Source organism: Pseudochaenichthys georgianus, chromosome 12, assembly GCF_902827115.2.
Source record: "Pseudochaenichthys georgianus chromosome 12, fPseGeo1.2, whole genome shotgun sequence".
NCBI classification, from domain to species: domain Eukaryota; kingdom Metazoa; phylum Chordata; class Actinopteri; order Perciformes; family Channichthyidae; genus Pseudochaenichthys; species Pseudochaenichthys georgianus.
The window spans coordinates 21,587,353-21,610,445 of NC_047514.1; the positions used below are offsets into that span (position 1 = coordinate 21,587,353).

Sequence of the window (23,093 nt, forward strand, 5' to 3'; positions counted from 1 at the left end):
AAGTCAGAATACCTCGCTCTCTTTCTCTCACTCTCCCTGTCTGCTGAATGTCTTTGTGTTTTCATTTCTTCTAAGGAATGTATTAAAGAAAAATAACATTTACGTCAGCCATAGATTTTGTGGATTTAAGGATTCCTGTTGACCCACTGAGAGGTTCAACTTTGCCTTGGCATAACATCCTCTGTGCTTGCCTCATTGTTCACCTCTGTGTTTTTGTATGTCCTTTTCCCCAGCACTGTACCACCCTATTGTTGAAGTCAGAGCCCGTTTGGACTGGACGATGCCCAGAGAGCAATACAGTGTGCCAAAGAGAAGACAGTAAACAACAGGAATCACACAAGCCTGGAGCTTTGCCACTGACTTCACTTTGGACCTAATCTCCCACAGCCTGTATCCTGCCTCCTCCTCTGAGCCGGAATGCTCTCATGTTAGTTTAGACCGGCCCAGACGCAGCAGGCTGCACGAACAACACATATCCTCCAAAGTGGACACCATGTCCAGCTGCACTCTCTCATGAAATAATACAAAATGGCTATCATGAATATTTCTATACAAACAGGGTTGTTTAGGGTGATGCATTTAGATCTTATCAGCCAGCATGCCCTCTGCTCTACGGAGGTCTAATTGTTTTGGTTTTGTATTGCTCTACTGTTTTGGTTTACTCCCACAGCTCCCATAGCGTTGTTTATGGCTATCTAAGGCTTTAAGAACAAACTCAGATAAGCACGGTACACTTCCTGCCCAGCTTCAAACTCCTGAAAACAGTTTAGCTACCAGCTGGTCAAATATAGGCGGGGCGAGGCAAGTTTATTTATATGGCATATTTCAACAAAAAAGCAACTCAAAGTGCTTTGTTAAAACAATCATTAAGTACTAGTGCATAAGAAACACATTATTATTACATTTAAAGAGAAATAATGGAATATGTAGCAGCTGTAAAGTATAATATCTTTCTCGGATGAGTCCAACAGCAGAGCTAAAACAGTTATATTTGTTAGATGGACACAAATATGTCTCTAAATAAATGGTTTTGCTCAATAAGTGCTTGATGTGTAAATAAGAAGATTGATAACAGTTTGTGTACATGAATCTTTTATCTCATGAAGCTACAGCAAGCACTTAGTTTGCTTAACTTAGTTTAGCATTTAGACTGACAACAGCTAACCGGTCTATACAACAACATCTATACCAGGACCTTCAAAGGTCACTAATCTGCACAAAAAGGAGAGAATAACAACAGCAAGTTACTGGTTATGGGACTTATATACAGTACGTCAGACTATTTCCTGCAGTCAAAGGCTTGGATCGGTGGCTTGATCGTGTCTTGACGTATAGGCCTTGCAAACTCTTGGACGGACGACAGGAAGGATATAGCGTGCTAATCAGTGTTCTTTAGAGGTGCTGGTATATGTTTTCTATTTTTGGGCTTGAAAGGCTGACAGTTCCTCCATATTTACAGATGAGAAGTTAAGTTAATCAGCTCTTGGCCCGAGCTTCACATATAACAGACACAACAATGGTAACCATCTCCTCATCTCTTAGTAAGTGAATAAGCTCATGTCCAAAACTGGAGAACTAAACTCCATATAAACAAGCATTAAAAGAAAACGTATAGTTAGACAAGCATAAAATAATCTGATACCTCAATTGGAGTTAACTGTGCCGTCTGTGCTTTACAGAAGCTGTTTGAAAAAATGAGAACAGATCATTGTGACAAATATTTTTGGGAGGAAATGGGTTTAGTCTGTTTGTCTGTGAGCTCAGATATCAAGTCCCGGTGGATACAAAGCTCAGGATGAGTGAGTCAGACGAATCCCACCCCATCCTGCCCCGTCATTGGCCTCTCAGAGAAAGTACCCAGCACATTTCTCTTCATTTCTAATAGGCAAGGAACGTTTATTTATATAGCACCTTTCAACACAAGGCAATTCAAGGTGCTCTACAAAAATGAAAGACATTCAGACAAAGGCATTTAAAAACAGTCATTAAAAAGAAAAGATAATAAAAGAAACATTAAAAGACTGTCAAAGTGTTCCCCAAAACTAAGAAAATACCCATTGTCGTACCTAGTAACCCACTATAAAATAGTCGTACCTTGTATCCTACTATAAAGCTCACAATAGTTTTAGTAAAACTAAGAAAATGTACCCTATAGTCCACCCTCGAACTATAAGATCCTTTAGTTTTTCCCGAAACTATTAAAACTGGCTTCTAGTTTGACCCACAAACTATTTTCTCCAAGGCCTCTAGTTTGACACACAACCATTTAAAAGTACTTTAGCTAAGTTTACCTGTGTCTTTCTAGGACTTTTTTGGTATCCTTTCCGCGAACCAGGGGTTTGAAACCAAAACGGTGCCTGTATTGACGTTCTCTCCTGTGTCGGTGAAATATCACTCGACACCAGGTTGAGAATCAATGATCAGGTAATAAAAAGTACATGAATAAAAAGTTACAGTGAGGTTTAAGATATGAATAGTTCACACAGAAGTTCCACTTTACTGATGTAAAGTTTCAATACACACTTTCTCTGTCCCACATTTCTCTGAAGGTATGCTTGCATGACTTCAGCTTGTTTCATCTGTACCAGAAGCAGTGGGAACTATCTTGCCATTTGCTAACATGTAAATAGTTCCCATGTGTGTTTTGCTGGAGAAGAGGCCATTCGAGACTGAACATTTACATAAGCAAGTAAACAAATAGTTTAAGTCTAACAACGGAAAAAACGCCACAGCTGGTTTCTGTTCAAAGTGGTGATCACTGTGATACATACATTCTAAAGGAATGTTTTGTTGTAAGAAAAATAATCACAAAGGATCGAACAAACTGTGCTCATCATCCACAAATAGTATGTGCTCTAAAAATGGCTTTTTCTGTGACGTACTGTTTATCTAATTTGAAGTATGGCTGCGAACAGGAAGTAGGCCTTCTTTAGCATCTCCAGGGATTCTCCTCAGACATGCTGTCATCCTTCGTCCCTTGAAAGTGTGTGGGTGGATGTTTGGATCTCACACAGATTTTAACAAATTACTTCAGCTCTGTATTCTGATACTCAGAAACAACACCATGGAAATCATATCGATACAATAGCTACATACTTTTATCCTGGTGTGAGCCCAATTCAGTTCCTGCTAGCTTACTATTTTCTAATAGATGTCTTTTTATGTGTAGTAAACCTGAGTTTTAATGCAAAACACTTTCTAAACTTTACATAAAACAGTAAAGTGTAATTCAACTAAGAAAACGTACTCACACAGGTGGAGAGTCACTGATGCCCCCAACAACACTACTAACACCTCTGCTAAGTATAGACACACATACATGTAAATCTACAGGAACATTGCATTAGATTGTCTTTTTACCCAAAATGTACTAACTAGTTAACAGTATATTTTGGAATTAAAGTGTTTAATTGTAAGTCTTTATTTTGTTAAGCATGGTTTGGATTTGCATTGGATGTTCTCAGATCAGGGCTTGTTCCCCGCCAGACACCAAAGCAAATCCCCTGTAAAGCAATACACTTGATTGTGATTGTGATTTAAGATGAAGACAGAGAATTTGTTGGAATAAAATCAAAAAAAAAATTCACTTCGTTGCCTTTTTGTTGTTGTTGATGTTTTCTTTTTGTAGTTAGTTATGCTGCTTATATGATGCTCTTATTGTGAAGCACTTATCCACTTTAACGTTTTGAAAAATGCAATTTAATAGTAAATACCTCATTATAACCGTAATTAATTATCTTTTTGTGGCAACATCGGATTACATAAATGAAGAGTGACTGGATGAATTCTCAAGAATCCATTGTGTTGTTATTTTCTGCAGCCACACTGGTTTCCATGGCATTAAAACACAAAAGATAAAGGCAAAAAGGTTCCCAATTCAAAGCAAATGGTTGGTCTTTGTTATGGGTCAACTCATTTGGATAATTGCCTTGTGGATGTGTCTGCTGCTGTGTGGGAAGCTGACCTCATAGCAGAGGAATGTCTCTGCTGAAGACCCTGCGGACTGTGGGCGGGTCGCAGCTCGTGTCACTCTCTGGTGCTGAGGAGCCGCAGAAACACACCGGAGGAGGCAAGAGAAACACCTAAACGCAGATTACCGACATTCAATATTTTATCTCCTGTTTTTGAGGCTTCATTTTCTCAGCAGCAACATGTTTTCAATGTGTCCAAAAACGTTGCTGTTGCTTCTGGTCGGAGCCTGTGCTGCCTCGGCTGCAGCCAAGAGCGGTAAGAGGACTTTCATTCACTTTTGATTCATTTAAAGCAGCGTATTTAATAGGACAGATTGAATGATGTGGGCTATATACTTTGTACAACAATACATCTTGGTATAAAGTGTATGATTTACTGTATAATAAGGTAGTGTTTAAAGAATAGTGTACTAAATCAGCTGTTAACGTTAATGTTTCAGTAATTATTTTTGGTGGTATCCAGTATTAACCTGTCTTTGGTTCCAACTTCTCAATTAATCAAATATGAGGTTTTGTTGCTTTGCTTTTCAAAACATAATTTAAAATTGAACATCTTTGGGTTTTGTACATTTGGTCAAACAAAACAAGGCATTTAATGACGTCACCTTGAACTTTGGGAATTAAAATAACTTTGAATTGTAGTCCTGTATAAAACAGGGCGGAAATAACGAGTAAATAAAATAAAAACAATGTTAAGTTTCGATTGATTTGTCGACGTATATGAAAGGTCTAAATAAGTGTGGGGGAAATGCCAACAATTCTTCCCAGAGCCCAAGGTGTTGCCTTCAAATGTTGTTGTTTGTCAACCAAACTCCACACAACCCAACATATATTCAGATTTGATCTTAGTGAGGGACTGGGGGTGGAAATTAGCTCAAAGCTAAATCTGACACTGTTACGCTTGATACATTTGAATGTTTTAAGTGTTCATCACTGTGCATTGTCCCTGCCAAATAAACGATTAAATAAAATAAATAAATCTTTAAAATATTACTGAAACCATTAATCTAAATAATATTTTTTCATTATTCTTTTTTAAATACATTTCTCTAACAAATGGCTAATTGATTTACGGCTGAAACTACAATATCTATTATTTCAATCATCAATAAAGCTGCTGATCATACTCCTACATTGATAATATTGTCTACAATTCACCATCATTTCCCAGGGCCCAGTTGAAATACTCAAATTGATTGTTTTGTGATATTCAGATAATATATTCATTTTAATATATCAAAAGAAGAAAAAAAACAATATTGCCATATCAGGAACCAGTTAATTATCGGCATTTTTTTTTATTAGAAAAGTGCTTATAACAATAATTGAGTAATACAATGGATGTCTATTACAATTGTTTTTCTGTGATTAATAAACTAAATGTTATAAATGTAGTATGTAAGTATGTAGCACTAGCTCCATAAATACGTCCAGTTTATACCCATAATAAACCAGCATTTCTTTCTTTCTCCAGATCATTTAATGGACGACCATTTGAGGACCTTTTCCGTCTTCAACCCTTTAGCCACAGATGAACCGATACAGATGGATGACGATGGTGAAGGTGGTGATGTCCAACTCAATGGCTCTAGAAAAGTTTGGATTCCTAATATCAATGTCTCCAGGAGGATCTCAGAGGAGGCGCGGCTGTTTCTAACGGGCCCCGTGTCCACCATCCTCATCCCGTCCTTCTACACGCTGGTCTGCCTCATCAGCGTTCCCATCAACATCTGTGCGGTGCTGGCCTTCGCTCGGAGGATCCGCCCTAAGAAACCGGCAGCCATCTACATGCTGAACCTGGCCTGTGCTGACCTGCTCTTCGCCGTGCTGCTCCCCTTCAAGATCTCCTACCACTTCGGTGGCAACAACTGGATATTCGGCGGGCTCATGTGCCGTGTGGTCACTGCAGCGTTTTACTGGAACATGTATTGCTCTGTTCTCCTCATAGCTTGCATCAGCGTGGACCGGCTGGTCGCTGTCGTCTATCCCATTGACTCCCTGTCTTGGAGAAGGCCGAGGAATGCAAACTATGCCTGTGTCTGCATGTGGATACTGTCCCTGGCTGGATCTGTGCCACTCGTCCTCTCCGACCAGACCTATCACCTCAGAGAGTTGGACATCATCACCTGCCATGATGTCCAACTCGTCGATGAGCTCATCGGGCACTACAAGATCTACTTCATCACCCTCTGCTGCGTCCTCTTCTTCCTGCCTCTGCTCATCACCGTGGTGTCCTATGCTCGGGTGATCTGGGCGCTGAGCAGAGTCCCGCGTGGGGCTCCAGGACGCTCACGCAGAAGATCAAGAGCAGTGGTGATGGCTTTAACCGTGCTGGTGATGTTTGTGCTGTGCTTCACCCCCACAAACTGTCTTCTGTTGGCGCACTACCTGCAGTTTAACGAGGGTGTCGATCAAAGCCAGGAGGCCCCCGATGGCTCCTACGCAGTCTATCTGGTGTTTATGTGTCTCGGGAGTCTCAACTGCCTCCTGGATCCTATGGTCTACTACTTTGGATCATCCCAATGCCAGCGACAACTTTCCAGCGCGCTAAGGTGTCAGAAGATCACAGAGGGCAGCAGCAGCAGTCAGTCTTCATCCAATTCATGCAGATCCAGCTCCAGGACAATTCTCAAATCCAGCAGTGCAGACAGCTCTAAAATAAGCACTCAGAGCACCAAAATGGACTCTTTCCAAGCGAACCTCCACAGCCAATACAAGAAGCTGCTCGTCTGATGGACTCACATTGAGCAGACTTCATTGAAGTGACTTAACTGACTCCTACCTGTTTAAAACAGTATTTGACTATGAAGTCCATGTATTGGCAAACAGCAAGCACAAGTTAGTCTGTGGGGTTTACTGTATGTATTCTTATTATTATTATAAAGGGAAGAGAACTGAACCTCAAGCCAACAGAAATGACTTAAAGTCTTGGTTTCATAACAACAAATGTGCAATGACATTCTATGCGCCTTTTGAATTCAGTAGCCTCAGAAAAGGAAGGAAGTTCCGACTAGATAAAAACTATTCTGCTGAACAGTTGATACTATGAAGTATAGCCTTAAAAAAGGAAGGAAGTTGGAATAAGATAACTCTGCTGAACATTTAATACTATGAAATGTTTTTACTTTTGCACTGTATGTGTAAGAGCTTATGAGTGTATAAGCTGCAAACATTGTTAATAATGGAAGGAAACAACTATTCTTTTTTTGTCTAGTGAAAAGCTTGTTTTCAAGCACGAAAAAGCTTTCGTAATCATGTCTTTCTTTTAAATATAAATATATTTACAACTTTTTGTGTACCACTTTTGGTCTCTGAATGAATATGTTATATCATCATGTGTTTTAAAGAAATCCAACAGTATTAGGCATGCTCTCTGCGGGTCAAACATTTGAGTAGTTTATATGTAAAGCAGTCATTTCACATCATTGTCATTCTTCTCCAGCAGGCAGCGCTACTACACTGTTAATAAAATGTAACCTGAAGGATAACCTTTTCACTGTGTATCTGTTTTAGCACAGTCCTGTGATAGTGTAAAGGAATACTGACTGAATAAAACTTCTTGAATATTTCAATACAAGCTAAAACACCACTTTTTCTGTTGGGATGTTATATTTAACTATTTTACATTTTTAAATAAGTACAAGTATAAGTTTGTATCCTGTGCAGCTATCTATCTTGGCCAGGACACCCTTGAAAATGATGATTTAATCTCAATGGGACCTGAGGTTAAATTACTGCTTATTCAATATGAAGGAATGAATTGACAGACTAGTCTAATAAAGAAAGAAACTAGGGGACAGCCAGCAGTTCAAACAAAAGCATAGCAAAACACACGTACCCATGTGTGTATTTGTACATGTACCGCAAGTTCTGTTCTGCATTCTTCATTATGTTCACATGTAAAGCAGTAGAACACAGAAGTAGGTCTGAATAAGACATTAATTATATCATACTTTAGGAGATGAATCATCTTTGCGTTTCAAAGGTGATGCTAACATTATTGAGTAAAAGTAAAAATGCTCAATGTAAAAATACTTGTAAAACACGTAGAAATACTGCATTCAAAGCCATACTCAAGTAAAACATCCAAAGTAAATACAAAAATATAGTCAAAGTACTAATAGCAAAATTCCTGTTTTGCAGAATGTCCAATTTCAGACTTGTATATTACATTACTCAATAATAGTTGAACAAAGTACAATATTGGAAGGAGTTGAAAGTAGCATAACATTGCAAGTCTTCAAGTGCTCAACATTGTACCTGAGTACAGCAGTTTAGTAAATGTAATTAATAAAATGCAACCACTCTCTATTATATTAGAATATTGTAATATTGCACATATCTAATCAGGGTCTTGATAGGAGGGCAATAAGCACCAAATGTTCATAAATAACACCTAACCAGATGCATTAAATAAAGGTACAATGAGCTGCTTAATATCAAAGTTATTTTAACACCATACTAGATATTATTATAGTGTGTGTGGCACATGACCTGATAAACCGGCATCACTCTACTTCCGCCCGCCCTATCTCTGTTCCGTGTCACGATCACGATACGCTACGTGAAATCACGTGACTGAGTGACATCACGCAGGTGTCAAAACAGGTATGAAGAAGGGATGGCAGTAAAGACATCGACATACAGAGCCACACCTGCGGACACTACTCCCTTCTATGTGTGCAGTCATGGCTGTTAGCACGCAATGGTTTCACCTGTTCCTCCTTTTGTGCTGCCTGCAGACCTGCCTTTCAGAGCCAGGTAAAAATCCATCCGTTTATTTCCATCTCTGTTGTTTTTATTATATTCAAACAATTAACTCCGATAAGATTAGCGATCAGAAAGTGTTTTACTAACCTGCATTTGTCGGCAACAGGCCCTGATTGACCTTAGGCTTGGTTAGGCATTCAAAACCAGTCTGATATTACTCTATAACAAAAGTATATGCAAAGTAGAACGTTGTTAAACCGGATGACTCGTGCTGGAAACCCAAATTGTAATGTAGAGAATCGACCAAACAGCTGAAAGAAACTGAGTCTCGTTGTAAAATAAATACATATACTCAAGTCCTTTTTTAAGTTACATTAAATATTGCTTTATACTTCACTTCATTTTGTAACTAGTTTCTTTATTATTTTTCTGTCCAGTGAAACTTTGGGATTTCTTAATGTTTATTGTACACTAAAGGATTTAGTGTTCCTTTTTTAAAAGTTTTAGAAACACTTCCCAACTTCTTAATTAATCTAAGTATAACCATTTATTTTTTAATAACCATTTTGAGCATCTTCTTAAACTTGAATTATCATCACAAAGCTAAAAACATGGCTGCCTGTCTGGCCTCATTAAAAGCGGACTTTACAGGGCTCACATGCAACCCTGTCTCCTAAAAATTACGTTCCCACAGAACTAAACTGCATTCTCAATTACGTTTAGCTAGAAACGTATTTTCTCCCACGTTACGTTAGTTATGAACGTATCTCAAATACGTTTATTTTCTACATATCTTCTAGAAACGTATTTTCTCCCACGTTACGTTAGTTATGAATGTAACTTAAATACGTTTATTTTCTACATATCTTTGCCATTTATTGTCTTGCTTATAATAATGATAATTAGTTATTTATAAATATCATTTTAGAGCACACCTTTGAAATCGACAATCGGGCTCGATATATGGTTAAATTAAAATCAGTAGGCGAGGCTGTAATTTCGCCAGCTGTTACTCTCATGAGCGAGGCAGAACATAATAGTTTTAACATGCCAAAAAGCTGCTGTGTCGTTTATTGCACCTCAAACATTAAAACAAATCCAGAGTTACGTGTTTCTGTACTTCCTCTAAGAAGAAAGGACAGTATCAGAAGAGCTCTGTGACTTCAGGCTTGATCGCCGTTCAAATGACAGCGCTGGTTTCCCCAAAAGTGGGCGGGGCTGTAAAGTGAAGTAGATTTACTCTCTATTATTCAAAACCATTCTATTTATTCTAACGTAAATTACATGCCAGTGTTTTATCTTTTATTTATTTGTTTTTATTTTAAATCGTATAATGTCTGACTTTTTTTCCGTCTGTGAGGAAAAGAAATGGGGCTCAGAGCCTCAAAATACTGAAATCTGTATTTTTTTAAATCTTTTCCTTCTAATTTATTATTCTTTTCTAAATAACACACTGTTATTTACTCAACAATAACACACAATTATCCTTGTTTTTATTTATTCATTTAATTCTATAATCTTGGGCTTTTTAGCCGTAAATAAAGTCACCGGAAACAGACGGGACATTTTGAGCGATACACACCACAAACCCACTAAACTGATTACCCAAGATCCTCAGCTTGAAGCTTTTTGATTGGATGTTTTAGCCGCAATGCACGCTGGGATATGGTGTTGATATGATATGGAGATATGATATCCGACAACGAAAAATAAAATAATACCTAATTCAGAGTGTGCTTGCTTTTCTCTTTGGAAGTCATCACATAACGGCATTGTAATACACGGTTCAGCTGCATTAAATATTACACATCTGCCGTAATTCTTTATTTATAGAGAGAGACAAACAGGAGAACTGCTGCCAAAACTGAATACTTGACGTGGATCATAAATATATCAACAATTAAACAACATCTTCAATTTCTTTTCACACAATACGTCTCCTTGCAGTATCAATAGTAATTCGGCTGACTTTTATATTTGATCCATTTGGTATATTGGTTATATTTACACCATAACGGTGCACAGCTGATAAAAAAGGACTTGTAGTTTTTAAAGATATTACTGATTTTCTTTGAATATAAGAATCTAAATACTGAGTTGAGAGAATAGTCAGGGGATTTTGGTGATGGGAGACACATCTATGGAATCACAATTTCAATAGCTTACTATTAAATGACGGATAGCCTATGCCTTTCTGTCTGTGATGTTTTACAAATCAGATATTAATGTGTAGAAGTAAAACAAGAGAAATAGTATAGCAATATCCTGTAAAATTATGTAAAAACATGAATAAAACTACACATCTTCAGATGTTATACATAAGTGTCTACACTAATAATACAAAGTTATTATTAGTATGCTGTGTGTACCTTGTGTGCACCGCCTAGTGGTTAAAGCATGTTATTGAATTATTTTTGTTGAATAATCTTATTTGATCAAAACAATATTAAGAGTACATACTTTCATAGGGGGAAAGTAGAAGGTCAATGATAGAAATATAGAATATAAAAAGTCAAGAAGATACTAAGTGATCTCTACAATAAAACAGTTTAGTGCTGGATGTACAAAGATATTAATAGGAGGATGTGCAAACAGAAAAACGAATGAACCTTTATTAACACATTAAAAAATACTTTAGGTTAAGATCTTCTTTTAAACAAGAAAAAAGCTCTGGGGGTATCTATCTACAGATGAATATTAAGCCTGACAAAGTACTTAACGTCTAACATATTGCTTTCCTGCAATGTTAACTATGTTGAAACACTTATTTTAAATGATATTATACACATTAATTATACTCTTATGTATGTAGATAGAATAAGAAATGTGCAGAATATGACAGTTTAATGGTGGAGGTATACAGTACACACATATTGATAGATGTCTGTTGAGGAACCTGCGACCCAAGTTGTGTATAAGATCAATACACCTTAGAAAACCTTGAAATCTTGAAAGGGATATGCAAAATAGCCATTTTTAATTAACTATTAGTAGAGAATAACGAGTAATGAATATACTTTATAAAGATCTGCAGATAAATGTTTAGTCTTCTCAAGCACCAACTATCAAATATCTCTCCTGATTGTTGGCACTTGACAATCACCTTCCCTGAATTGTATTCAGGTGTAACTAAAGTCTGCTTTAAGGGTTGTTTATATTCCACATCATTAATCAGAATCTGCAAAGTAACTAAACTAAATGTAGTGGAGTAAAAATACCAGGTTAACCTCTGAATTGTAGTGGAGTAGAATAACAAAGTAACAATGAGCTGTCGTGTGGGTATATATTAATGCTGCCCATTATGGATACAAGCGATTTTCACCCATTTAGTAATTACATGTTTTAAATGTGTACACACCAATGTGTTTCCTATCGCCTAAACCTCCAGAGCTGTACACAGTTTAATACTGTCAACTTCTACATTTGGGAAAAACGTCTTTTAAAACTACAATTCCCAGTAGAGACGTGCCATAGAGAACATGTTGCGAAACACAATAGCCAGCATGTGTAGTTCTGGTGGGGCGTTCGAGTCCAGTTTTGAATAGTCTGCCGTGGTTTCGTTCCATTTCAAAGAGCTTGACGCTCGGCGTAACCTTGGCGCAACATCACGGGGTTTGTCAACGGGACTGTAGTCCCAAACGATAGCTGGGGATTATGGGTAGTGTAGTGTCTTGGGCCATCCTAAATCTCGAAATGTCCCGTCTGTCTCTGGTGACTTTATTTACGGCTAAAAAGCATGCTAAAATGCCCAAGATTATAGAATTAAACGAATAAATAAAAACAAGGATAATTGTGTGCTATTGTTGAGTAAATAACAGTGTGTTATTTAGAAAAGAATAACAAATTAGAAGGAAGAGATTTTAAAAAATACAGATTTCAGTATTTTGAATCTCTAAACCCCATTTCTTTTCCTCAAAGACGACAAAAAAAGTCCGACATTATACGATTTAAAATAAAAACAAATAAATAAAAAGATAAAACACTGGCATGTAATACGTTAGAATAAATAGAATGGTTTTGAATAATAGATGACAGTAAAATCTACTTCACTTTACAGCCCCGCCCACTTTTGGGGAAACCAACGCTGTCATTTGAACGGCGATCAAGCCTGAAGCCACAGAGCTCTTCTGTTACTGTCCTTTCTTCTTAGAGGAAGTACAGAAACACGTAACTCTGGATTTGTTTTAATGTTTGAGGTGCAATGAACGACACAGCAGCTTTTTGGCATGTTAAAACTATTATGTTCTGCCTCGCACATGAGAGAGTAACAGCTGGCGAAATTACAGCCTCGCCTACTGATTTTAATTTAACCATATATCGAGCCCGATTGTCGATTTCAAAGGTGTGCTCTAAAATGATATTTATAAATGACTATTATCATTATTATAAGCAAGACAATAAATGGCAAAGATATGTAGAAAATAAACGTATTTCAGATACGTTCATAAGGAACGTAACCTGGGAGAAAACATGTTTTTAGAAGATATGTAGAAAATAAACGTATTTGAGATACGTTCATAACAAACGTAACGTGGGAGTAAATACGTAGCTAAACGTAATTGAGAATGCAGTTTAGTTCTGTGGGAACGTAAATTTTAGGAGACAGGGTTGTCACATGACAGCGAAGCTACAAATATATGAATATCTTACGCAATTTGATACATTGTTTTAAACTACACAACATTATACATAGGAGTTTAAAGGAAGCACAACCTTCAACATCTAATTCAGTAAAAATGGATATGCAACCTAATAAAACTGGAAGTGATCTATTTTTTTCTTGTTGTTGTTGCAGAAACTACTTACAAACTTTTAATCAAGTAAAGTTTTAAATGCAGAACCTTTACTTTTAGTGGAGCATTTTCGAAGTGTGCTTGTGGTACCCTCGTGTCATTTTTAACTAAAGGATTTGAATACTTCTTCCAGTTTACATGTAGTTAAATTCATAGTATGTTTCTTCAGGTATTGTTAACCGGTTTTACTTCTGTCTTTATCTGTTTTCATATGATGTTGTGACTCAGACGAAAGAAGCTTCACTGGTACAGAGACCAACGACGGGGTGTGGGTCAGCCCCCAAGCCCGAAAAGCCTTGAGCAGCAACCTCACCACGGTCTTCCTCCCCATCATCTACATCATCGTGTTTGCTGTGGGGCTGCCCACCAACGCCTTGGCAATTTGGGTGTTCCTCTTCCGGACCAAGACAAAGCACCCGTCCTCCATCTACATGGCCAACCTGGCTGTGTCTGACCTGCTCTTCATTATCTGGGTCCCCCTAAAGATAGCGTACCACTTCAACAGCAACAACTGGATCTACGGAGAAGGGTTGTGCAAAGTGATGGTGGCCTTTTTCTACGGCAACATGTACTGCTCCATCACCTTCATCGCCTGTATCAGTGTTCAGCGTTACTGGGCCGTGGTCCACCCGCTGTCCCAGCGCCAGAAGGACAACCGTCTAGCCATCGGCATCTCCGTCACCATCTGGTTGTTGGTGTGGCTCATCACCATCCCTCTGTACCTGTACGACCAAGAGGTGCGTGTCACCAACCTCGATATCTACACCTGCCATGACGTCATCAGGCCCAGTCAGAAGAAAATCGCTGCAGGCTACTTCCTGACAATGGGAACTCTTGGATTTGTCGCTCCCACCATCGTGATCATCATATCCTACGTCCTGATTCTCAGGGCTTTGAGGAACAGCATGGCAGACCCTGCCATCGCCAAGAAGCGCAGGAAGGCTGTGGTGTTGATCGTCACGGTGCTGGTGATGTTTTTAGTATGCTTCACCCCCAGTAACATCATGCTGCTGGTGCACTACATTCTCCTGTTGGGAGAGGCTAACAACAACCTGTACGGGTTTTACATCACCACGCTGTGCTTGGCGAGTCTCAACAGCTGCTTCGACCCTTTTATTTATTACTTCATCTCAGAGGACTTCAGGGACCATGTGAAGAACACGTTCCTCTGCAGGAGTGAGAGGACAGTGGAGAGGATGAGGGTCTCCTTCAGTGCCCTCAAATACTCCAAGAAGAACAACACTTACACGTCTAGTTCAGGGAACAATCCGACTCAGAGCACCGAGTGCTAGTGAATTGTTTTTCAAATTCTTCATTATTAACTTTCCTCAGGTATAAACTAACATGGATTTCTTTGGGAAAAAACTTTGGAGTCATCTGTGTCAAAGAAATCCTAGAAGCTCTGAGCTGTCTAAGTTACTGCTTCGGTTATTTCTAATTTTGTAAATATATTTAAATGTTTTTATATCTTAGCACTTTCCTGATGTATTCATCTGCAGTTTTATTTGATTTCAATGGGACTTACAACATTAAACTTTGGTATTTTGTTGTAAATGTGTGTGATATTTTAGACCAGGCTGTTAATTGAAATGCATTTGCTGTCTTTGGCAGAGACCTTACATTTTGCATCTTGTATGATACAAGCCTGAAACATGTATTCATCTATATGTGTTTTTAAAGTATCCATTACAAGTTGTTTAATTGTTAAAGTTTGTCAATAAAAGTTTTTAAAAAGGTGTCTTTCATTAGTACTTTCTGTAGACCCTGAAAAGTCTTGAACGGGTATTTCTGAACTTTTAGAAGGTATTAAAGAAAAAAAGTATGACATTTTATTTACAAATATCTTGAAGTATTTTTCTTTGCCTGCCAGAGTTACATTATAATGTTAGTGACGGCATGTTTTTGTATCCAGTTCCAGTCTGTCAGGAGATGTGAGTACCTCTAACTTAAAGGTAGTGTTGTTATGACAGTGGATGTTTTGCAAGAGGCAGTTTTGTCCTTTGTACAATTTGTACTTGGTTACATTTCCTCTGCCTTTATTGTCAGGCAGGCAACTGTAAAGGTTAAGCTACATGTTCCTTTTTTCAAAACAATGTTTGAATTTAACCTTTTGCTGTAAACTCACTGTTTATTGTCACAGTCTTCTAAAAGTCCTAATATATTGTGAGAGTATAAATTAATTAGAAATTCATAGCTCATGATGTTGTCAGTCACTAGCAAAATGTCTCACTCTGCCCAATAATAGGATAGGTTTATTAAATTGTGAAACAAATAATTCGATGTTTAGGTGTTCTAAACTGGAAAAAGGTATTTTATCAAGCCCTCACATGTAGGAGAATGGTGCACAAAGGTTTCTGAGAGGTGAATCATACCTTTTATAAATTTATCCGATTTTAAAATGTTGTGTTGAAATAGTTTCTTGTAAACATGTATGCATCTCTGTGTTCAACCCCGGCCTTTACAGAATGCAGCTGTTCAGATTGTTAAAGGAGTTAACTTGCCACAGTTACATATTTTTACATGGTTTCTTGTTAGATTCAGTGTAGTTTATAATATATAACGAAGGTTATAGACAACAGTCACATCACATGACAATGGTGGTCTGTAAAGAGTCCAAAACAGAGGCTATTTAGTGTAACAACATTCATAAATGTGTCCATTATATCTAAAATATCTTCATGAAACACGTTCTTATAATTATTTTATTTTATGATTTTGATGGTTACAATTTGATGTGTTGCTTTCCCTCAAAGAGGGAATACAACCTTTTGGACTTTTGGTCGGATGAATGACTGTTTCAGATCCCATTGTGACAGATATTTTTTGAATATTTTGTATGTTTTAATATCATTAACTTAAGAAAAAAATTGTCACATGTCTCAGTTGTAAAAAATCAATATCTGCTGTGATTCAAGATTCAAATGACGTAGAATGTTCACAAAATGTACAAATTAATTAAAGAAAATATCCTGTTAACAATGCCAAGCCAATAAAAACATCACTAGAGTCGACTGTACATACCCATTAAAAATAGAGAACACAGAAAAAACTTTTCTAAACCACAGAAGTCAACAGTCTAACGTTAACACTCCCACAACATACTTGTTTTTTTTACATAGTCTAGAGTAGACTCTATGCAGATGATTGTGCTGCATATTATATGTATTTCTGTTACTAAAAGATTTAACAGATCCTAAACGTTTTTAAACCTTTTTTTTTTAAATATGGGTGTCATCCAAATTCAATGAATGTGTTTGCGGTTTAAAAAAATATATACATTTAGGCTATATTAATATGTAGATGGTGTGAGAAAATAAGTAACATAAACAACCGTTGGAAACAGTTACTTATTCAATGTTTCCATAGTAACCCACTAAGACTGTCAAACTGCCTGAATGAAGCTAAAATATCTAGTGCTAGTGTGTTTTATTTGTTTAGTTAAACGTATTAATATCTCATCTTTTATATATATATTTATTATTTTGGATCTCCTCCCTGGTTGACTCCGCAGAAACCCTCATTGGGGAAACAGCACGTAGGCGGGTCAGAGATGACGTACAGCCGCTCTACATAAGGTATTCTCGGGGTGTGTCTCAGGTTGAAGGTAGTGCGACATTTAAGGAGTTGTTAGAGGGCGAATATATTAAAGAAGAGCAAAGCTGAGAGCGTGTAAACACACAGACATGGATTTAACTCGGTTACTGTCGCTACTTTTGATTTTCTGCTGCTTTTCGGCCTCATGTGCAGCAGGTAAGACCGGAAGTTTCTCTCTTTATTGTGTCGAGGAGCCCACTTTACATACCGGGCTCGCGAGACATTACCAGACTCATCTCTAAATTAAGATACACTTACTGTAGTCATTTTTGTATTATTTTAAACTAAAAGTGTTAAAAACGGTGTTGTAATAATTAGAGGGAATCTTTGGAAATTGTTATGTTTTACTTTGGGTGGTGGTCAGCTCCCAAACAGACAGGAGTGACGGGAAATAGGCATTCATTTAATATGTATCGTAATTGCCATAATATACCTCTTGATATTAAGGAAAAACTGCATTATTAGTATTTGTATTATTAACCGCTATTGTGGAGTACTTCATTTGTCATTTTGTATTTTGTTTATTCATTTATTTCTCTGTACAGCACTTTTTTTCTGTGGTTTCGAAGGGCTTTACAAATATAGCTGTATTTTATTATACATTACATTGCTCAAGCTACAGTACTTGTAGATATTGTAAAGAAAGTTAAAGGCAGTTAGAAATACTTATTTTATTAAAGATTCATGCACCAGTTATTTATCTTTTAACCTTTTGCCTAAAATGTTTCGAAAAATTAACCATAGAACAATTATTTATTTATTTTGGTCAAACAATATTCCTTGACATAGGATATAAAACGACGACGCATCTTAACTTTTAGGAATATACAAAGTTCAGTATATTTTTGTTTCAAAAATAATTAATCGAATATCATAATTTTGTCAATTTTTTTGTTTGTAGATCGAGGCCGGGGATTCATTGGGATTAAGGATGCGGTCAACTCAAATCAAGTTGTTGTGGACCAGCAAACAATTGACACACTGAAGAGTAATCTCACCACAGTCTTCATACCTATCCTCTACATCATTGTGTTTGCGGTGGGACTTCCTGCCAATGGCATGGCCATCTGGGTGTTCCTCTTTAGGATGAAGAAGAAGCACCCGTCCTCCATCTACATGGCCAACTTAGCTCTGGCTGACTTGCTCTTTGTCATTTGGGCACCTCTAAAAATCCAATACCATTTTAACGGCAACAACTGGATCTACGGGGAGGCGCTGTGCAAAGTCTTTGTGAGCTTCTTCTATGGGAACATGTACTGCTCCGTGCTTTTCATCACCTGCCTCAGTGTGCAGAGGTACTGGGTGGTGGCTCACCCTCTGTCCCATCAAAGGAAGAACAACAAAGTGGCGGTCGGTGTTTGCGTGGCCATCTGGGCTTTCATCTGGATCACCAGCACGCCTCTGTACCTGTACGACCACACCGCACAACTCAAAGACCCCAACATCACCACCTGCCACGATGTCAACATCATCGAGGACCCTCTCAACCCGTTCCCCTCTGTGCAGCTGCCTTACTACTACTTCATCTTCATGGGATTGGTGGTGTTCCTGGTCCCTTGTATAGTGATCGTGGTGGCGTATGTTCTGCTTCTCCGAGCACTGGGGAACAGCATGGAGGCCAGCACGGCAGCAAAGAACCGCCACAGAGCCGTGGTGCTGATCGTGACCGTGCTGTTTACTTTTCTGGTGTGCTTCATCCCCAGTAACATCATGCTGGTGGTGCACTACTCTCTCCTGAAGGATGGAGTGATTAATAACGGTTACAGCTTCTACATCTCCACATTATGCCTGGCCAGCCTCAACAGCTGCCTGGACCCGTTTATCTACTACTTTGTGTCCGAGGACTTCAGGAACCACGTGAAGAACACTCTCCTCTGCAGGAGCAGCCGGACCGTGGAGAGGATGAGGGTTTCATTCAGCTCCATGAAATACTCCAGGAAGAGCAAGTCGTACATTTCGGAGAGTGGGAACACCCAGAGCAGCTCCTGCTAGAGGTATGATGGATGAAGGAAACGATGGAAAGACTAAAAGGGTATCAAGGCTGTGTTTATTCACTGGAAACATGGTGCCCCACAGACATGGGATGCAAAAAGGTGTGATTGGTGCTGGTTAGTCATAACCACGTTACCTCAACACATCACATAACCAAAGATGAACTATAAATGTGAAGATGACTGTGCTGGGACGAGAGCGGAGGACTTTTAAAGATGTCAAATACGTAATTATGAACTGTTGTTTCGTGTTCAAATGTGAAACATGCATGTATATTTTCATTTTTATACATATTAATGGAAGCCTGTTAAAGACTGATATTAAGTTCTCTTGGCCGCACAAAATATTTGCCAGGATTTTTGAATGACCATGCACTGAAGACTATTTTAAAGATTATTTTCATTAAGGATTGATCTTGATTAATCAAATAGCGAAACATTTCTATTCCATTTTCTCAAAGTCAAATATGATATCTTTCAATATCAGTTTAATATCATATAAAACAAAGAAAAGTAGGAAATGTATTTTTAAAACAAAGCAACATCTTTAGTAAAAGAACCAAATTGACTGAATATGTTCAGAAGAATAGATCAATAGACAATATCAAGTTAAGCGTTTCTTATTTAATATGAATTACTGTTATTAACAGCCACCATGCAGCCAGCATTTTTAATGTATTTGAAGTGTTGATTTAATGTTTGGTGTTATTGTTACATAGTTTCTTAAATAAATAATAAAACAACAGGATGCAGTTTCTGTGAAACTCCTTTAACATTACGTCACCGATTTAAATTCCTGTGTGGAGTGAGTCACGCGTCTTCGTTTCGTCACGCAGCCGAGGAGGGATGCAGATGGGACTCATTATCATGGATCCCTCTTTAAGCCTTGTTAACATTTCAGGAATTCATGGAATGTGTTGTTGTGGTCTTTAGTTTAGAAAAGAGTGCAGGCCAGTTCTTTAAAACACATATTTTGTTGTTTACCAAGTTGTATTCACAATGTGTTCTGATGGAAAACCCCCAAAATTGAATGAAGATGGAGGGTTTATGAATGTTTTAGGGCGTGATGAAACATGTTGTGAGGGTGAACGAAACGGGTTATCCTCCCACAAGTTTCAGTGTAAGCTGTATGTGAATCACAGAAACATCACTCCTATCCAACAGTATTAGCCACACTCACAATGCCTTTCCTAAACCCAAAGGTTGATTACATCAAAGGTGCTCTTCTTGAAGACACTATGCTGTCAACAAAGGAGTATTGTGAAGCAAAGCAAACACCTCAGGGCTTTTATCTGTAGATAAGAAGTAGGTGAACTGACGTTTCCAGCTCCAGCCCCACCTTTAAGAGTCATCCCCCTCCCCCAGGTATGCAAAGCTTCCTGTTTAATGACTGGTTGTCAGGGCCAGGTCAATGATTGTTGTATGAGTGTCAGTTTACCCTTTGTCAGCACTGAGTGGAACTGAGCCACTCCCTGGCCGTGTTTCATCTATACAGCTACACCATGTGACCGCGACAAATAGAAACGTTAATTAATCATGTTTGATGGTTTCTGATGAAAGGATAAGTGATTATAAAATATAGCCAGGAGAATAATCATTCAGATTAATCGATTACATATCTGACAGTTTTATGAAACATAGAAAGGACAAATACTTATTTAAGGGCTGTTAAAAAAGGTTTTAAACGTCAGTAATTCATAGAAGTTGGGAAATCATTTATTTTATGGACTCGTTATGAAGTATACAGGGTGTGCTTTTTTCAGCCGGAATGCATGATCATGTTGGATTGGAAGGCAGATGATTTCATGGTGAACGTGATGCAAGTACAAAACATACCAAAATAAATATTTTTTTCTGTATGAACTAACACATGCACTAACATGTACTAACATTTCTTGCAAAATTGAAGCCTTTGCACAGCTTATCTATAAGAGCCATGAGAGGCAGGTGTGGCAAGAAAGAAAAGTCTTCCGTTTTTAAGGGCTATATTATGTTCACATGCACAAGCACATTTACAATGGTTGCACTCCGCTCGAAGCATAAACTCAGTGCCCAATGCTATACAATTTTGGTTTAATCCTTACAAAAACTAAAGTGTTAAAGACAACGTGTTGTAATTATACCTGATCGTCTTAATATGTTAAGAGATGTTGGTATGTAGATTGTGTTTACTGCAGAGGCAGGCTCATTGTCTCCACCTGTTTTAAGCTAAACTAGGCTTACCTGCTGCTGCTACAGCATACAGAGGTGAGATCATCTTCTAGTCTAACTCCAAAAAGCAGTTGTGCATAGATTCACCAAACAAACAATTTAATTACATAGTTATTTAAAATCTCCTTGTGTATTTATATTTCTCATAGTTGAGAACTTTTATGGTTAAAAAAGAAGGAACTAACAGCCAAAGTTCTAGTTGAGCAACTGCAGATGCCTACTCATACACACCCACACACACCCACACACACACACACACACACACACACACACACACACACACACACACACACACACACACACACACACACACACACACACACACACACACACACACACACACACACACACCCCACACACACACGTATGTGGCGGTGTGTTGCATATTTCCACGATGCAACATGTATGGTATGCTTTAAGGTTGTCGTAAATTGCAACAACTCTGTAACCACAGGATTGATAGTAGAATATGAGTATGAGTACTTTTTTGTCTGATAAGTCTGATAAGATTTCTTATTTAGTCTTCTGGTAGATTGCAGAACAAATCCCAATGTTTAAAAAGTCTCTGGTGATCTCCAAACATTTTAAAAAACATCAGACAATAATTCAACCCCTTTACAGGTCCTTGTCATGCATGTCAAAGCATGGGGATAAGGTTTATTTATTCATACATAAAATCCCAGTGATTCAAATTAGGACACAGACAGGTCTGAATGCATTTTCCTAAAATAAGCAGGACCTACGAAGCAGGATTTTCGCTTAGCCGGCTAAATTCAGGGAAAACTCCGGCTTTCCGGTCCTACGAAGCTGGTTCTCTTTTTAGCAGGCTAGATCTCCATGGTAACTTATGCTTAGTGGCTAACCTGGGGGGTATACTACGAAGCAGGAATTTCGTTTAGCAAGATAACTTCTGGGCTTTCCGGTCCTACGAAGCTGGTTCACTTTTTAGCGGGCTAGATCTCCATGGTGACTTATCCTGGAACCTAGTCTGTGCTCCGAAGCAGGCTATGTTCCAGGATAAGAGATCAACTCAGCGAAAGCACCACGCCTGCTGACCAATCAGAGCTCAGTGTGCGGAGGAAATACAGTTTAAACTGCCGTTGCAGGAAAGACGGCCGGCCAAAATCACCGACTGTGTGAACGTGAAAATGAATAGAATATCACCTCCCATGTTCAGAGCAATCGGACTATTATAACTATCATTATACTATTATATTAAGAAAGCTTAATTAAATATCTGCCACAACATAAGTAACCAGATCAAAGTAACATTACGTAGCCTACAGTCCGCGGCACTGTGAGTGCAGACGTCGATGTGTCCCATTATCATTCATATCACATCATATCACATGTGTAAGAGCCATTTAGGCACATTATTTTATGGTAATGAATTATGGTTTTGTGAGCCAATTGAATATTCTTTAATTTAACTTAAATGAGCTGAATAACTATGCATTATTATTATTATACTGTTTTTGTAACGTGTCATCTTGCTTATGGACAGCTCTAGTTTATGTTTTGTTATTATTTATACAAAGCAATAGTAGGGGCGTGCTCAGGTATAAATGACGCTGCCAGCATGACACAGCAGGAAGTCGAGAGAGGCAGTTGGAAAAAAGTTGTTGACCGCACACATCCGTATGACCAATGGATCTTGTTTGTTTATTTGTGTAAATACCGTGCAAATGTTGCACGTCGGCAGTGGGCCGCCAGCTGATCTATTGAACCTCTCAATAAAGTACCTGAATGGAACGAGCAAGGTATCTGATTTTTTGAATATATGCGAGTCAATAGGCTACTCGAGCTCGCCTCCTAGACTAAGT

General features: G+C 38.1%; 3 protein-coding genes across 3 annotated transcripts; all 3 read left to right on the forward strand.

Annotated features, from left to right (window-relative positions):
- Window positions 1-4,024: 4,024 nt before the first annotated feature.
- Window positions 4,025-7,560, forward strand: LOC117456307 (proteinase-activated receptor 1-like). Its single transcript, XM_034096140.2, has 2 exons — window positions 4,025-4,227; window positions 5,446-7,560. Exons 1-2 carry the CDS (start codon window positions 4,152-4,154, stop codon window positions 6,702-6,704), a joined length of 1,335 nt encoding a protein of 444 aa, XP_033952031.1. The 5' UTR covers window positions 4,025-4,151; the 3' UTR covers window positions 6,705-7,560.
- A 960-nt stretch (window positions 7,561-8,520) lies between these two features.
- f2rl1.1 (coagulation factor II (thrombin) receptor-like 1, tandem duplicate 1) lies at window positions 8,521-15,602 on the forward strand. Its single transcript, XM_034096237.1, has 2 exons — window positions 8,521-8,732; window positions 13,703-15,602. Exons 1-2 carry the CDS (start codon window positions 8,648-8,650, stop codon window positions 14,764-14,766), a joined length of 1,149 nt encoding a protein of 382 aa, XP_033952128.1. The 5' UTR covers window positions 8,521-8,647; the 3' UTR covers window positions 14,767-15,602.
- A 1,470-nt stretch (window positions 15,603-17,072) lies between these two features.
- On the forward strand, window positions 17,073-19,822 carry f2rl1.2 (coagulation factor II (thrombin) receptor-like 1, tandem duplicate 2). Its single transcript, XM_034096134.1, has 2 exons — window positions 17,073-17,224; window positions 17,970-19,822. The coding sequence occupies exons 1-2, from the start codon at window positions 17,158-17,160 to the stop codon at window positions 19,058-19,060; spliced, it is 1,158 nt and encodes a 385-aa protein (XP_033952025.1). The 5' UTR covers window positions 17,073-17,157; the 3' UTR covers window positions 19,061-19,822.
- The last annotated feature ends 3,271 nt before the right edge of the window (window positions 19,823-23,093 follow it).

Coding starts and splice junctions, on each gene's coding strand:
- LOC117456307 (XM_034096140.2), top strand. CDS start 4,152: ATGTTTTCAATGTGTCCAAAAACGTTGCTGTTGCTTCTGGTCGGAGCC. Junction 4,228..5,445: donor CTCGGCTGCAGCCAAGAGCG/GTAAGAGGACTT, acceptor TTCTTTCTCCAG/ATCATTTAATGGACGACCAT.
- f2rl1.1 (XM_034096237.1), top strand. CDS start 8,648: ATGTGTGCAGTCATGGCTGTTAGCACGCAATGGTTTCACCTGTTCCTC. Junction 8,733..13,702: donor GACCTGCCTTTCAGAGCCAG/GTAAAAATCCAT, acceptor GTTGTGACTCAG/ACGAAAGAAGCTTCACTGGT.
- f2rl1.2 (XM_034096134.1), top strand. CDS start 17,158: ATGGATTTAACTCGGTTACTGTCGCTACTTTTGATTTTCTGCTGCTTT. Junction 17,225..17,969: donor TTCGGCCTCATGTGCAGCAG/GTAAGACCGGAA, acceptor TTTTGTTTGTAG/ATCGAGGCCGGGGATTCATT.